Source organism: Ornithodoros turicata, unplaced genomic scaffold (genome assembly GCF_037126465.1).
Source record: "Ornithodoros turicata isolate Travis unplaced genomic scaffold, ASM3712646v1 Chromosome15, whole genome shotgun sequence".
Lineage (NCBI taxonomy): Eukaryota > Metazoa > Arthropoda > Arachnida > Ixodida > Argasidae > Ornithodoros > Ornithodoros turicata.
Window position 1 is genome coordinate 1,138,256 of NW_026999318.1, and position 14,636 is coordinate 1,152,891.

The window sequence follows — 14,636 nt, forward strand, 5'->3', positions numbered from 1 at the left end:
CCCAGCCTTACTGGGTTAATTTGAGGTTTAAATTAGATACTTAATTAGTTAATAAGAATAAATAAAAATTAACTTACTTACTACATCAAAATATCTGAATTAAATTGAGAGTGATCGAAGTAAATCCTAGGCCCAAATTCTCGCAGACCCTCTCAAACAGAGAGAGTGCACACCTCTTGTGATTTTTTTTTTCATCCTCAGCGGAATAGCAAGTCGACCTGGTGTTTCACTACCCTTTCCTCCTTCCCTTGGAATAAACATATAACCCCGGACTTCTGTGTGCCGAGATCTCAGCGCACTTTAAGCGACCGCAAGGTGGGCAAAGTTAATTCACGGATGCATCATCCTGTTGTCGCCTATGATGATTGTTGCCTCGCGAGGTAAAAATCCGGAGTTATTGTTGTTATCTTACAGATTGAAGACGACGAAGACATTTAAACGATGAAGACGATGCTCGGATCCTGCGCTTCAAACGTCAGCAATCCACAATTACGGCCTCTGAGTCTAAGGAGGAAGACGAATGGTTGCGTGATCTCAAACCAGTGGCTTCGAAAAGCCGTCGAACAGACCAAGTATCTTGTCATGTTCAAGTTCGCCCACCAACAATCGAGCAACAGCGCAAGTGATAGTACAAACAGCGTTGTAAGCTGTCATACTTAATTTTCATGCGTCAACTGAAATGAACTTGACGTCACTTACGGTGATTTTCGCTTTTGCAGGACATCAATAACATCCTTCATCTGAGGACTGGTAGGATCACCTTGGCAGGGCTCATCTTGGTCGTTCTTTTTGTGCTGCTTCTTGGGGCGTTGACGACAATATTGGCTCTGAATGACGTAAGTGGGACATCGTCTGCATTGCCTAATGACGATTCACATAGGGCCGGCACCGTGAAACAACCTCTTGGGGGGGACAAAGCTGGGCCAAATGAAACAGTTTGGCGCGAGATGAATGACGAGAGGACGGAAGAGGGGTTTGACAGTGATTACATCCCCGACCCAGAAAAGAGAATCAAAGGTACGCCACCTGTACAGCCCACGGATGGACTGAGAGGGAAACCAAATATGAGTTCGGACGAAGACTCTGAACGAAAGATTGATGTCAAACCTGAGAATAAAAATACGGACAAGCATATCCCGAGAAAGAAGGTTCACAAAAAGGTGGGACATGACTCTGGAGCTAGTACCAGTACCATGTCAGGGACGCTTACCATGAATGTGTCTGGGTACACACCTTTGATTACTTCAAAACAGACGGACATAGCAACTCATTACGTCACCAAAAAGAGAACGAAGAGGACAACTAAAGCGTCAGCACGAGGGTCATCTGTTGTAACACACGAGACGCAAGCGACAAGGAAACCGACATCAGTTGCGGTAGAACCGAGTGACACGTCGATATCTAGAAGTGTGAAGACGATGGCAGGAGCAACAAATGAAGAGAAGGCCAGGATAACAACTGGAGCAAATGCGCTAAGCAATGGAACAGCTGAAAGCAGGAGGGAGCCAACAGGATCTGGATTAAGTTCAAAAAGGACTACAGGAGACCCTACGCAGAGCACGGTAGAGAACTCCGTGCAAAGCACTCAGAAGAAAGCTTTTAGGGTATCTGCGAGTGAAGCACCCACGAGGCCGAATACGGTAACGGTTGCAAGAGGAAGCAAGCAAGCAACATGGAGCGAAGCCAATACTGAAGCAAAGACGTTGTCAAAGTCCACGGAAGAAGCAGTAATGGAAATCACGGATGCGACGACCTCTGATCATGCTAAGGCTAACGGGAGATTAAAGCCAACGCAGAAACATGACGAATACGGCAACGAAACGGTATGTAGTACTCCTGACTGCCTTTACATACGATGGCTGATTAACAGCTCTGTGGACGTATCGCAAGATCCTTGCAAGAACTTTCACATGTATGTGTGCAGCGGGTTCAATGACAAACTCTCAAAGACTTTTGACCTGGTGAATGGAAGTGTGTCCAACATGATAACTTACAATTTATCATCCGATATCTACCGACAATTGGTTGCGGAGGTCCCTCGTGTTAAAGGACAATCTGCTTTTGAGAAAGCAGCTTCACTGTTGAAGCACTGCTTGTCTTCTACTTTGTCGGATAACACGAGGGCTATTCGGGACTTCCTCCAGCACAATGGAATGACGCTTGTAGATAGCTTGGAATTTGATCCGCTGGAGAAGCTCGTCGAATTTTCAGTGCACATCGATATCCCGGTGTTATTCCAATTAACTGCAGACTTCGCACCCGACACGAAAGAGTTCACGTTCTTTCTAATGCCATGCCCGCAGATGATGACGTTGAAAATAAATAGTTTACTTAGTAGAATCACTCGAATGAAATTCGTTGAAGACATTTTGGCATTAACATTTGCCGGACATCCTATCAATGAATCCATAGTTGCTGCCGTCATAGAAGCGGAGGACAAAATAATAGAAATAACCAGCAAGGAGTATCCCCGACATAGCTACGTGATACCTATGTCCGACTTGGGGTTTGTAGACGGCGACAAAGACTTGTCGGTGAGGTGGCACAGTGCGCTTCTGCTCCACACGAAGGGTCGCCTTCCCGGCCAACGAACGCTCCAAGTTACAGCTGCCGATTTATATATTTTTTGTGATATATTTTTGCGTTCGAAAGTAATAGGCCTGCGAAATACGCGGATATTCATTGCATGGGGGACTGCGTTGTACCTGAACATCATATCTGGACATCTGGAGAAGAAGGCGGCCCTAAAATATACATGCTTCAGCACTGTCCTCAAAGTGTTTCCTATCGCCGCAGCGTATCCAGTTCTGTTTAAACACATCAGCAATTCTAGGATCGCCATGGTGAAGAAAATGACTGAATCCATAACGCAGGCACTCGAAGAATCCTTCATGATGTCCACATGGCTTGATGATCAAACTCAGATGGCGGCACGCAAGAAATTATCGATGCTCAGAAAATACATAGGGTACTTATTCAACCTTACATCGCTAACAGCCGTCGACATTCTCTTGAAAGACGTCCCAGACCTGACGGGTCCCTATACCGGTGACCTGATCAAGGTCAAAGTGGCCCACACGAAATTACTGTGGGAAAATGTGTTTGAAGGATCCGTGGAGTACGCCACCCAGGGTACTCTCAATGGCATGACGCCGGTTTATTCCGCTAACGCCTGGTATTTCGCACAAACGAACACGATTGTCATCCCTGCGACCATCATGTTCAGTCCGATGTTCTCACATGGAGCACCACCGGAAGTCAATTACGGTGCCCTGGGACGCATCATAACTCACGAAATGATGCACGGCTACGACGAGTTTGGCAGAAATTTTGACGGGTCGGGTCGGCGTTCCACGTGGTTCACAAACGGCAGTGCGAGAGCTTACGAAAAACTAGTGGGGTGCCACAACATCAGCGTCAAAAAGGCTACGAAGACTACGCGCTTTGAGGCCTTCTTCAACGAATACCTCGCAGATACGATGGGCGAGCGTTCGCTGCTAAAGGCTTACAGGATGGCTTCTCGACGGTCGTCGGTGACTATTGGCCGCGTCAAGGATCTAACGAAGGATCAGCTCTTCTACGTCTCCTGGTGCTTGCTCTGGTGCGGAAAAAATTTTCCCAGCGAGTCGCATCCGCCGCCGGAGGACAGGTGCAACTTTCCCCTAATGAATTCCGTGCACTTCAGTGAGACGTTCTCGTGTCCCGCTTATTCTCCAATGAACCCAAAAAAGTGCCCCTTCTGGTAGAGAATGATGTAAAAGCAGTCTCGCACATTATATTCCTAGATGTTATGATACTGAATAGACAAGACTTTGCTCGTTCGAATAAAATGTATCTCCTGAAAGTACAAAAATACTGATAGTGTAGAACGCTACAAACGAACAAACAAATGAAAAACAGACTACGGTACTAGGTCATTTGTCTTGTGTTTACAGTTGTTAGCTGACAGTGATTTGACTTTAGATCGAATAAAACGTGCTGAAAGGATGAAGTTTCATTCGTGTACTCGGCTTGTTAGAATAAGTACCCTGTGCAACAAATCATCGCTCTGTCGCATCGTTTGTTACTTGTCCGCTTTACTTTTGGCCAGCAAAGGCGTTCACATGAGATAAAAAAAGGTCAAATGATAGGGACGGGTCCCGCCGGTGTCCTGCATAAAGGCCATACATGCGTGTTTGTTGGTCGATCAGTATCACTTTCATGCTTCAAGAGGAGCCGAAGTGATGCGTTTAGCCAGGGGAGTCGGACTCGTACGAGGAAGCGTTACAACACCGGAGCTGCCATCCGTTGGTCATGAAAGGCGTTGCCTTCCGTTCGCTGCTTCATTCCGCTAAACTTGACGTGCTCGTTTCCCAAAATTCATCACCTACTATCGAAATTCAGCATTGTTTGTGCGTAGCTCATACGTATTTCTTAACCCTTTCGGCCCTGGTGTACTAAAAAAAAGAAACGTACACAACAAAGATCTGTTTTGACGCCTCAATGAAATGGCCGAAATAGACAAAGTAGAAGAGGACAACAACAACTTTATTACAAGATGATGAATGGGGAGTTTGATGAATGAAGGGCGATACTCTACCCCATTGCTAGTGGTGATGAGGGGAATGAAAGAATGAGGAGCCGCTTCATAATAAGGATCGAAGTCCTATGGTATCCAGAAAGGTGAAGAGAGCTTTGACGGCAGTGCGTTGGTGGGCTGGATGTGTCCAGGGACGAAGCAATTTTGTGAGAGAGGGGGGGGGGGGAGGCGAGAGTCCAGCTCGTTAAGAGGTCCGGAGAGTACAGTTCGGGAAGGTTGGTGGTGTAGGCAATGGAGAAGAGTGCTCTAGATCTTCTACAGCGCCGCAGTGACTGCATTGTGGATAGTCAACTTGCCTCAACCGGTAACGCCACGGCGCTGTAAAAGCCACATCGAGGCGCATTCGATGAACTAATTCGGCACCTTGACGAGAGGTGTGTCGAGGCATGCGGAAAGCAAGCGCTGGATCAACTCTGCTCAGCATGGCTGGGGGGAGAATGTCAGCGGTCCATTGAGGGGAAGCCAGAGGAGTCGTGAGGCGTCGAAGTACGGAACGACGATCTCCTCTCAGCAGCACAATAGGCCCCGTGTGCTAACGAGAGGCACCACTTGCGGGGAAAATCGGTATGACCGAACTGAGCGCTGACTGCGGTCGCGTGTTGCGCAATGGCGAACGCAGCAGCTAGTATCAAAATCAGATGCGGCTTCCGACCTCCTAAAGAAGCAGGGTTTCTTTTTTTGACCAAGGAAGGCTTTACGCGTACGAGTCCGGACACGTTTCTGAAGTGCAAGTTGTCTTCGAATACCCGGGAACAAGGGACAGTGCGGTGATAACAACCTGCCTTTTCTCAACTAGTCTTACCGTTTCAGGTTCATGCCTATCTCAGACGTAGGTTTTGTGGTTTTCGACATTTTCTGAAAAATGTCGAAAAACTCCCCGAATGATTTTTTGTCAAACTAGGCATATCCCGAAAAAGCGGACCGCTATGCGGATGTGAGTATGGTATACAGGGTGCTTCACGAGAATCTTCCGGCTGAATAATTCGTGAACAGGTGGCGCTATCGAAGAAATTTCTTTTTGGTAAAGATCCTTGGGACATCGGCCATGAACTGAGTAGTGAGCAGCTCATTTACATATGCTCATTAAATAGATAAACATCTTAACTCTTAACTTTTCCTTCGCACGATTATGGAACTTCTGTTTTACGCATCGGGACCTTCAGCGAAAAATGTTGCAAGGAAAAAACCGCATCGACACTTAGTGATTTTTTCGAGTAATTGATCGGTTTCGGTTTACATATTTCTTGCGCGGAGCAGTGCCCCAATGCGCTCTTTGGATCATCTATCCGTCTGTCAATTTCGTGTTCATCCGCCTGGTTGACACATGGGGTTGACGGAAGATTAGGAACAGCCGCAAGAGACACTTTGATATTCCTTCTCCAAGCGACTGGTAAACAGCACTGTCGATTCTGTTGTTCCGTAGGTGAGATAGCATGCTGTTATCATGGATGATGACGAATGCGCCTCGAGCGCTGTGAACAAGTGGGGTACACTCTTAAAAATTAGCTACACCGCGTAGCACGATCCTAACCAACCATCATCCCGAATGACAACGTTCTCGCTCGACTTGTTGAAAACGGGAGGCGGGGCCTTTTTTGCCGTTATGTTCGGCATAATTGACAGTACAAAACAAGCGTACGGCTCCCATTTTCCTCAAATCAAGGGAGAAAACGTTGTCATTGGGGATGATGGTTAGCTAGGAGCGTGCTATGTGGTGTGGTTCATTCTTAAAGGGACTCTGACCAGAAACTGTGGGAGCACTTTCGTACTTGTAGTCGATAAAGCACCCAACAAGGACTCTCCATGCGAAAATGCACGCATTAAAACCCCACGGTTTCTCTAAACTCGAATTTTAAACATTCGACTTCATCCGAGTGCAGCACGCCTAGCGTCAAACCGAGAAAACATACGTTTATATAGAATATCCACCCCGGCCCACCATCAAGATGACGTCAACACGGGGGCCACTCGCAACACCCACAATTGGCTCAAACGCGTCACGTGGTCACGCAATATCTGTCAATTTCCTTCATGAAATGGCATTTCTACATTAATATGTTTTTGTTACAGAGCCTCAAAAAGAAAAATATACCCTGCATTTATCACCTGCAACAGTTTCTACGATTTTCTTTTCAATCTGTACACGGCGTTCGATATATGCTTCCGTATCCGGTCAGCTGTAATGGATGCCGTATGCCGTGCTTGCGAACTGCGAACTTGTGTGACTCCCGGTTCATCCTCTTTGTTCGGGTCATTGGGTTGGTGTTGGAGTTGGTCACCATATTTTGAACGTTTCACCTATCGTTGCGGTGTACTGTTCTTGATCTGCTGCGAAGCGACGAACCGCAACGGCAATCACTCGCCTCAGCGAACTTCTGTCTGCTGCATCTCAAAGGAGCATGGGGACCTCATGATACCTTCAACTAAAAAAAACAAATGTGCTCTCGTGTGGTCCTGACAGAAAAGTAGTATCAACAAGGTTAGCACATTTATTTTTCAGTTCCAAGTCTACGTACTGAAAACCATGCAGGTGCAGTCGATCATTCTCGTAGCTGTTGTGTAACGCGTATGCTTTCTTACATATCCCACAGAACCCTCCACTTTTTCGACCAAGTTATCGTTATGAGATCCTTCTGATGGCTTCTTACTAGACTATTCCGCTCCGAAGCATTAAGATGACGAAGCGTCGTGGTAGCTGCACCCTCTGCCTTCGAAAGATGAATCAGTCATTCCACACTGTGCTTACTGGCTTTGTATAGAGTCTGGCAAATCCGACAGACTTGGACTGCATTTTTCAAGAAAGTTTGAAATGTAAGTATGTGTATATTGGTTTCACATATCCACCACATAATGAGCGTGTGTATGATAGTACTTTATATGCTACAGCGTATCAGCATACATTATTATTCAACACATAGTGTGGCAAACTCGACATCAGTCACACAAAGCCAACAATTGCCTTTTCTTCAATTGCTTATTTTTATCATATGTTTTTGTCTATATCTCAATTTACCAACCAACAAAGTATATTATTTTAGTATAATCGTCTGATATTTAACAAGTCACAGTTTTACCATGGTTTTGGCGCACTATAGCCCGAGTTGCTTATGCGTCATTAAATTGAATCATCGTCATCTTCAACTGCCATTATTCAATTGAAGTGCCAGGTGGATATAATGATATGGCAAGATATATTTTTTGCTGTCATCCTGGAATTGCTCATTTCAGAAGAATAGTCACCGTGAAGTTTGTTTTCGTTTTCAGAAACATTAAGAGGACTAAAACCAAACACTTTTCTTTCAGAGCATCCCTTATGCACCTGCATTTCAATTCCAATCTGTATTACAAGAATGACAGACCACTCAACAGAGATGAACATCTGAAAGTGAAAGAGCTGGAATGAAGATACGTTAATCTGTGTCAAAGGTTCTTAGTATGTGTGCGAGTCGAGGACATAGGTCTCAAGCTTATTCCTGTCTTCAGAAGAGGTGACAACTATGCTCCTTCTATCTATTAACCAGCTCCACTTTTTAGGGTTCCCTGTAAACTAATGGAGCACATCATGTACTACCACGTTGTCAACCAAGTTGACTCTGTCAATTTCTCTTTTTAAATTCCAGCATGGCTTTAGAAAAGGGTATTCAGGCAAAACTAACGTAGTGGAATTCGTTCACAGCATTTCAAACTGTCTTGATTTCTGGGTCCACGTAGATGTAGTATTCTTTTTATTTTGTAAGGGCTTTTGACACTGTGCTCTACGCTCGCGTGTTGGCCAAAGTAGCCTAATTAAAATTTGATCCTGCTACCTGGATATGCAGTTTCTCAACTAACCGTAATTGTGGCGACAACTCGTGAGGAGAACCTATCATATCGCCACCATGCAGCATTTGTTATATTACAATCGCTTCACATTTTAATCTAGTCAAAAGCAAGGCCTTTTGGTGATCGGTCTTGTATAATTACGTGCCCCTCCGTTATGTAACACCACACTGGGTTCTTCAACCTATGAGAGATAAATAAATATATTGCCGAGTAAATTGTCTACAAGGCTCGTTATTCCATTTCGCCACACTACCATAAGCAATTGTTGGAGTAGTGGCCCAGGGTATGAAGCTCGCCACTAATCATCATTCAAACAAAGTTCATAATGTAAAATGCTTTACTCAGAACACTGGCCTAACACAACAATTAAGAATAAAGAGAGTAAACGTTTCATTGCCTATCCAGGTGGCATCATCCCTCCAACAGAGAACAATCAAAAACAACATCAAAGGAGTCAAATCGGTGGTCCGCATTCCTTTCATCCAATGTATTTCATATGCTATTTGGAGGGCACTGTGCCCATCAGGCATTTTGACTGTGCATATCAAGTTGAGTGCATAGAATGTGATGCAACCTACATTGGCGAGATAGACAAAAGGCTTGGGACAAGACTAAAAGAGCCAGTTGCCATGGCTACTAATGCTTAGCTTAACTAAACAGGACCGAATCAGTCTACCACTGCTGTCCTAAGGGACATATATTTTGATGGTGCAGTAACCTTTGCTCATGACTAGCGATGGGGCCCTAGAAAGTTCTTAGAATCATAGACCGTGAAAGTTCTTAGAATCCTGCTTTATCAGGCGTGATGCTTCAGCCTGTAATACATACCGTGGCCCCCTATCGGATGTGTAAGATTTCCTCTTAGATAGGCTGATGTGCTCATCTTTGGCCTCTGTTGTACTGATGATGCCACCCGGATAGGCGACAAAACGTTTACGCTCTGTTTTTATTCGTTGTGTTGAGCGGTGTTTGCAGTAAAGGACGCTACATTATGAGGTTGTCACCCGGCTTTTGGAATATATTTTCAAATAAAGTTGTTGTTTTACAAAGCTCAATACATTGCAGAAATCATTCTTGTTGCCTATTGTTTTGGGGGTGCCATTCTTGCAGTCACATGAAGCACTGAAGGGCCAATTTAAAAAGTAAAGGCAGTCTGATTTATGTTCTTGCCGACATGGCACAGCGTATGTACGAGGTAGCTCCATTTCAGAAGCCTGAGAACACTCAAAGCAATTAGTGTGCTAGCATCAGATATGGTGTACAGCATTACATATTTGCTTTTGCTAGGGCAACTAAGAAGTGTGGATAGAAAGGCAGTTACAACCTGTTTCCACAAAAGACACTCAGATTCATTAGCAATTTCCTCCAAGAGAGCCAAGGCTTTTTCTAGATTACTAGAACATGGGTACCTGGTTATAAATAACAAGAATTCATCTACCAGAAGTCAGTGTTTCACACACCCTGCTTTCCATCAACACTATTAAAAGGTGTGACCCCCCAAACCTGCCCAAAATTCCTGGAGAGTCTTTACTGGACACTGTTGCTGTCCCTCTCACCAGGTGTTCTCTATGAACCCGATTCACAGTTCTGGATGCACTGCCTGAGCTAACTTCAGCATGCTTTCCCAACACGAATGGTAACTGCTATGAGGAGTGTTGTACTTACTGAAAGCAACATGAAATGCTGTACCTTGACAGGTAACGTTGATATCCTTCTTAAGACCGTAGAGAGATGTTCCTTGCTCCCTTTCTTCCCAATCTAACTATCAGACGCAAGCCCACTTGCCACCAAGCCAATGAGATGTGCCTCACAGTCAGTGCAATCAAGGGAATCTATCACTGAGGCTCAGAAAAGCTGTTTTCCATCGGGATCTGATCCAGCACTGAGCCGTGAGTAGCCCCGTGAAAGTACCAGGGTTTCTCCGAATTTTAGATGTGCCAGCATTTGTTTTCCTCCCCTCCTTCTTTTTATGTAGTAGCTGATTACTTTAGCCTTGTACTGCTTTGGAGATTGAAGATGTGGAGATGATGTAAGAGGTGGAACTAGGCTTTATGCAAAATGAGGCAAAGTGTGACTATGTACAAATCTCCTGAGAATGTCTATGTATCATTCACACAAAGAGAGGATACGTGTTACATCTTTTTCCGGTTTTGATATTCATTTATTTATGAATATATCTCAAAGGCCATTGCAGGCATTACATCAGGGGGGACATCAACATGGGTCACTTAACAAATACGGAAGTTACAAGGAACATACATATTTGGAAGACAAGACTCTATTTTTTGTTTGTTCATCAGTCTTGCTCAAGAAATTGTTCACTGTAGCAATGGCACACAATGTCACGAAAGGAGTGCTCATCTATCGTTCCGCAAGACTCATTAAAAAGGACTAGTGTTGTGTTTCAACATAACATGTTGAACTCATGAACCATGCATCATCCTGAGAGCTATAGATCATCCTAAATACAGATGCTGAATTATTTTAAATGTGATAGACGAGCTGTGCGAAGAGGTACCCCCAGTTAGGATCTTGGGTACTTGAAGCCTGTGGCATTTTCTGTGGGAAAGGCTTGCCAGACCCTCTTCACTGCACAGGCTGGGATGACCATGATCTTGTTTTTTCCAAGCTTGTGCCATACTCACCTTGCAAACTGGCGATACGCAGTGTATCTGCATCGTCTACACAGATGTACATAAAATATAGTTTAGGCAAATAGGTAACCGGTTACAGTACAGTGTGTGTGCATTGTCATTTCTACATGTACCTGAGAGTAACTGCAGTTTACCTGCCCACACCTTGTACATTACTACACATGCTGTGTTCTTTTAGAACCCAAAATTGTTTTACTTTTCACTGAATCGACAATCAAGAACACTCAATATCGCTAAAAACCTATGCTAAAACCTTATGCACAGGGCAATACATAAAAACGTGACTCAGGTCGCAGCACACTGACAATTACAAAATTGCCTATATTGGTTTTCTCCAGTCGTGTACTGTACAGTCGTGTACTGTATAGCCTTTTTATGTGCTGCGCCCTGTACTGCAGTTTTTAACGACTCTATTGCAGGACCAAACCAGTTTTGGGCGCCCAAATTTTAACATCGTTCGACAAGGACACATGTGACTTACTTGTGAATACAGTCGCTCATAGGTTCGCGCTGCCCACGGAGTTCAATATGCGACCTTCAGGACAGTCATATTGAAGAATAGAAGTTGGAAATCTTTGTGGGTTGTAATGCACTCATACTGCAGTCATTCGGCAGTGTTTTCGAGCTCCTTGCAGCACAAGCATTCGATCTCCTTCGGCATTATGACACACCAGCCACACCGGCACCATGAACAGCAAGTGCGCATTAGATATCAGAACACGAAATTTCTGAGAACGTTTACATGTTCGATCACATGCAGTGTGCGTTAAAAAGCTCATCGCTTACCTGAAGACAGGCGACTCATGCTGTTTGCTTCGTCTGTAACTGATGTTCGTAGTGCAGTGCATTGCGTAGTTGCAAGTTCGTAGTGCAACTTCGTCTCGCATTCGCGGCATCGGCGAAGTTTCAAAGGCCTACCGAGCTGTTCAGCACGCAGAATTTTCTTCTCGATGTCTCGATCGCAGAAAGGTCAGAAAGAAGTTCCGGGCTCGAGGTCTCCGCATTCCTGCCTTCGACGTCCATATTGAAGATCGCTTTCCGGACGGATGCCGGCGCTCTCACAAACTCACTAACAACAGAACTTCCGGTCCGGGCGCCCAATGAAACGTGGCCCTCGTGATTTCGTCACGCACACGGAAATTGGCGGATGTCCACTGCAAAGAGGCTAGATTTCGGCCCCGATTGCGCGAGTTGAGGGGGAAAAGCGAAGCCGGTTTTCAGCTCCCTGTTTGGCAAACTTTGCCTCCGCGCACAGCCAAAATATTTCGCGTGTGGCTTGGAGGCATATTATACCTTCGTAATAGATGCAAACGAAATATTTGTCGAACTTCTGGTCAGAGTCCCTTTAAGAGTGTACCGACTGTCGATGCGGTTTTTTTTTCTTTCTTGGTCTTGGTATTTTCTTTCCAGTCTAACTTACACTGGGAGGGTCACATTAATCAGGTTGTGTCCACACTCTTAAAAATGAACTTCACCACATAGCACTCTCCTAGCCAACCATCACCCCGAATGACAACGTTCTCGCCCTAGATTTGTTGAAAACGGGAGAAGGAGCCTATTTTGTGCCGCGCATAATGGCACAAAATAGGCTCCTCCTCCCGTTTTCAACAAATCAGGGGCGAGAACGTTGTCATTCGGGATGATGGTTGGCTAGGAGCGTGCTATGTGGTGAAGTTCATTTCTAAGAGTGCAGGGCAAGTCGTACTTTGTTTTTCCTACACTCTTAGAAATGAACTTCACCACATAGCACGCTCCTAGCCAACCATCACTCCGAATGACAACGTTCTCGCCTCTGATTTGTTGAAAACGGGAGGAGGAGCCTATTTTGTGGCCATTATGCACGGCACAAAATAGGCTCCTCCTCCCGTTTTCAACAAATCTGGGGCGAGAACGTTGTCATTCGGGGTGATGGTTGGCTAGGAGAGTGCTATGTGGTGAAGTTCATTTTTAAGAGTGTAGACGTAACTTGATGCGGGCGCCCCGTAATTTAAAGGAAACTGTTTTCAAATCATATGATGTTCTCCCCATATTGGAATATGCTTCGGTGGTGTGGGATCCCCAGCAGGAATATTTGCAGAAAAGGATTCAGGGAGTACAGAATATGGCAGCGAGGTTCGTGTCGGGTAATTATTCTTTTCTTATCTGCTCTCATGAACTTATTGCTGACTTAGGGTGGGACAACTTAAAAAATAGAAGGCGATATAATCGGTTGAAATTGCTGTACGATATTCATAGCGGAGACACTGGTCTAAATAAGGATGAATTTCTTCTGCCACCTGTGTATGCATCGTCCAGGATGGATTACTCTAAAAAGACTGAACCACTCCGTTTTTCAAGGAGTGTTTTAAGGCAATCCTTCTTTTGTTCTACCATCCCAGAGTGGAACTCCTTGCCCCAAGAAGCTGTTAATGCTGCCAATAACTCATTATTTATGGTTAAGATTAGGTCTCTTATGCACTGATTCTTAGTTTTTGTTGTTATTCTTTTTTATTTTTATTTTTTATTTTTTGTAATATTGTGTGTGTTGACCTGCTGAGAATGATGCAAGTAGCATCACTATTGTACTGCCTCACTCCTCTGCTGTAATGCCTCACGGCGCTGCAGAGCTCTCTGAATAAATAAATAAATAATAAATAAATATTTTCCCCTGAAAGTCCCGATGCGTAAAACAGAGCTTCCGTAAGCGTGCGAAGTAAAAGTTAAAAGCTAATATGCTTATTTAGTTAGTGAGCGTATGAAAATGAGCCGCTCACTACTCAGTTCATGGCGGATGCCCTAAGGATTTCTACCAAAAGAAAATTTCTTCCATGGCGCGATTATTCAGCCGGGGGATTTTTGTGAAACACCCTGTATACGCTTGCATTTACTACAACAAAAGATAGGCTTTCCTTGTTTCCCTGTTTTCTACTGACGGCAAACGCCACTGTTCACTTGGTATTTCACTTTTGCTAGTTAGTTGGCTGTTTCCCTCACTCACAAAATAGGCATTGCTTCGCGTGCAATTAGAGAGACGCCCGCATTCGGACATCCCGTCCGTACCGACGGAACATAGCTGCAGAAAGAATCCGATTTTTACTAAACCATATGAATGTCGGTAAACTCCCCCTGAATTTGCTTGAAAGTAAATGCCGAAAGCCACAAACTCTACGTATAATCAACGGACATTGCGAGTGTAAAGCGGGAGCGGCCGGCAAATGTAAACACAATGCGGCACTGGCGATACTCCTCAATCGGCCAATTTGCCACCGTGGCGGGGATCAATCCCAATTTCAAAAGGAAGGGAATACTAAGAGAAGCCTCATTGTTTTCATCACCCGGTATTTTCTGCTATATGATGAAACTGGTGCGCAAACATTATGCACACCAGATGACGTGTGTAGAGAAGTTTTACCTCGGTGGTTTGACACAACGTAGTCACATAAATTATATGCAGATTGCAGAAATGAAGACGTTCACATTTACTGCAAAACAGGACGCAGGTATCACATGAGTAGAATTTAGATTCTATTTCAGGATAGATCATATTTCCTTGTCGCGCCAGATGACTTTAATCCGGCGTCGCCTGCGGCCGCGCTTGTACA

At 44.7% G+C, this 14,636-nt stretch overlaps 1 protein-coding gene across 1 annotated transcript; it reads left to right on the top strand.

Annotated features, from left to right (window-relative positions):
• Window positions 1-452: 452 nt before the first annotated feature.
• LOC135372491 (neprilysin-1-like) lies at window positions 453-3,987 on the top strand. Its single transcript, XM_064606101.1, has 2 exons — window positions 453-642; window positions 720-3,987. The coding sequence occupies exons 1-2, from the start codon at window positions 583-585 to the stop codon at window positions 3,744-3,746; spliced, it is 3,087 nt and encodes a 1,028-aa protein (XP_064462171.1). The 5' UTR covers window positions 453-582; the 3' UTR covers window positions 3,747-3,987.
• The last annotated feature ends 10,649 nt before the right edge of the window (window positions 3,988-14,636 follow it).

Excerpts from the sequence above, each read along its gene's own strand:
- LOC135372491 (XM_064606101.1), top strand. The coding sequence starts at position 583 with ATGTTCAAGTTCGCCCACCAACAATCGAGCAACAGCGCAAGTGATAGT. Across the intron at positions 643-719 it reads GTGATAGTACAAACAGCGTT|GACATCAATAACATCCTTCA; the intron begins GTAAGCTGTCAT and ends TCGCTTTTGCAG.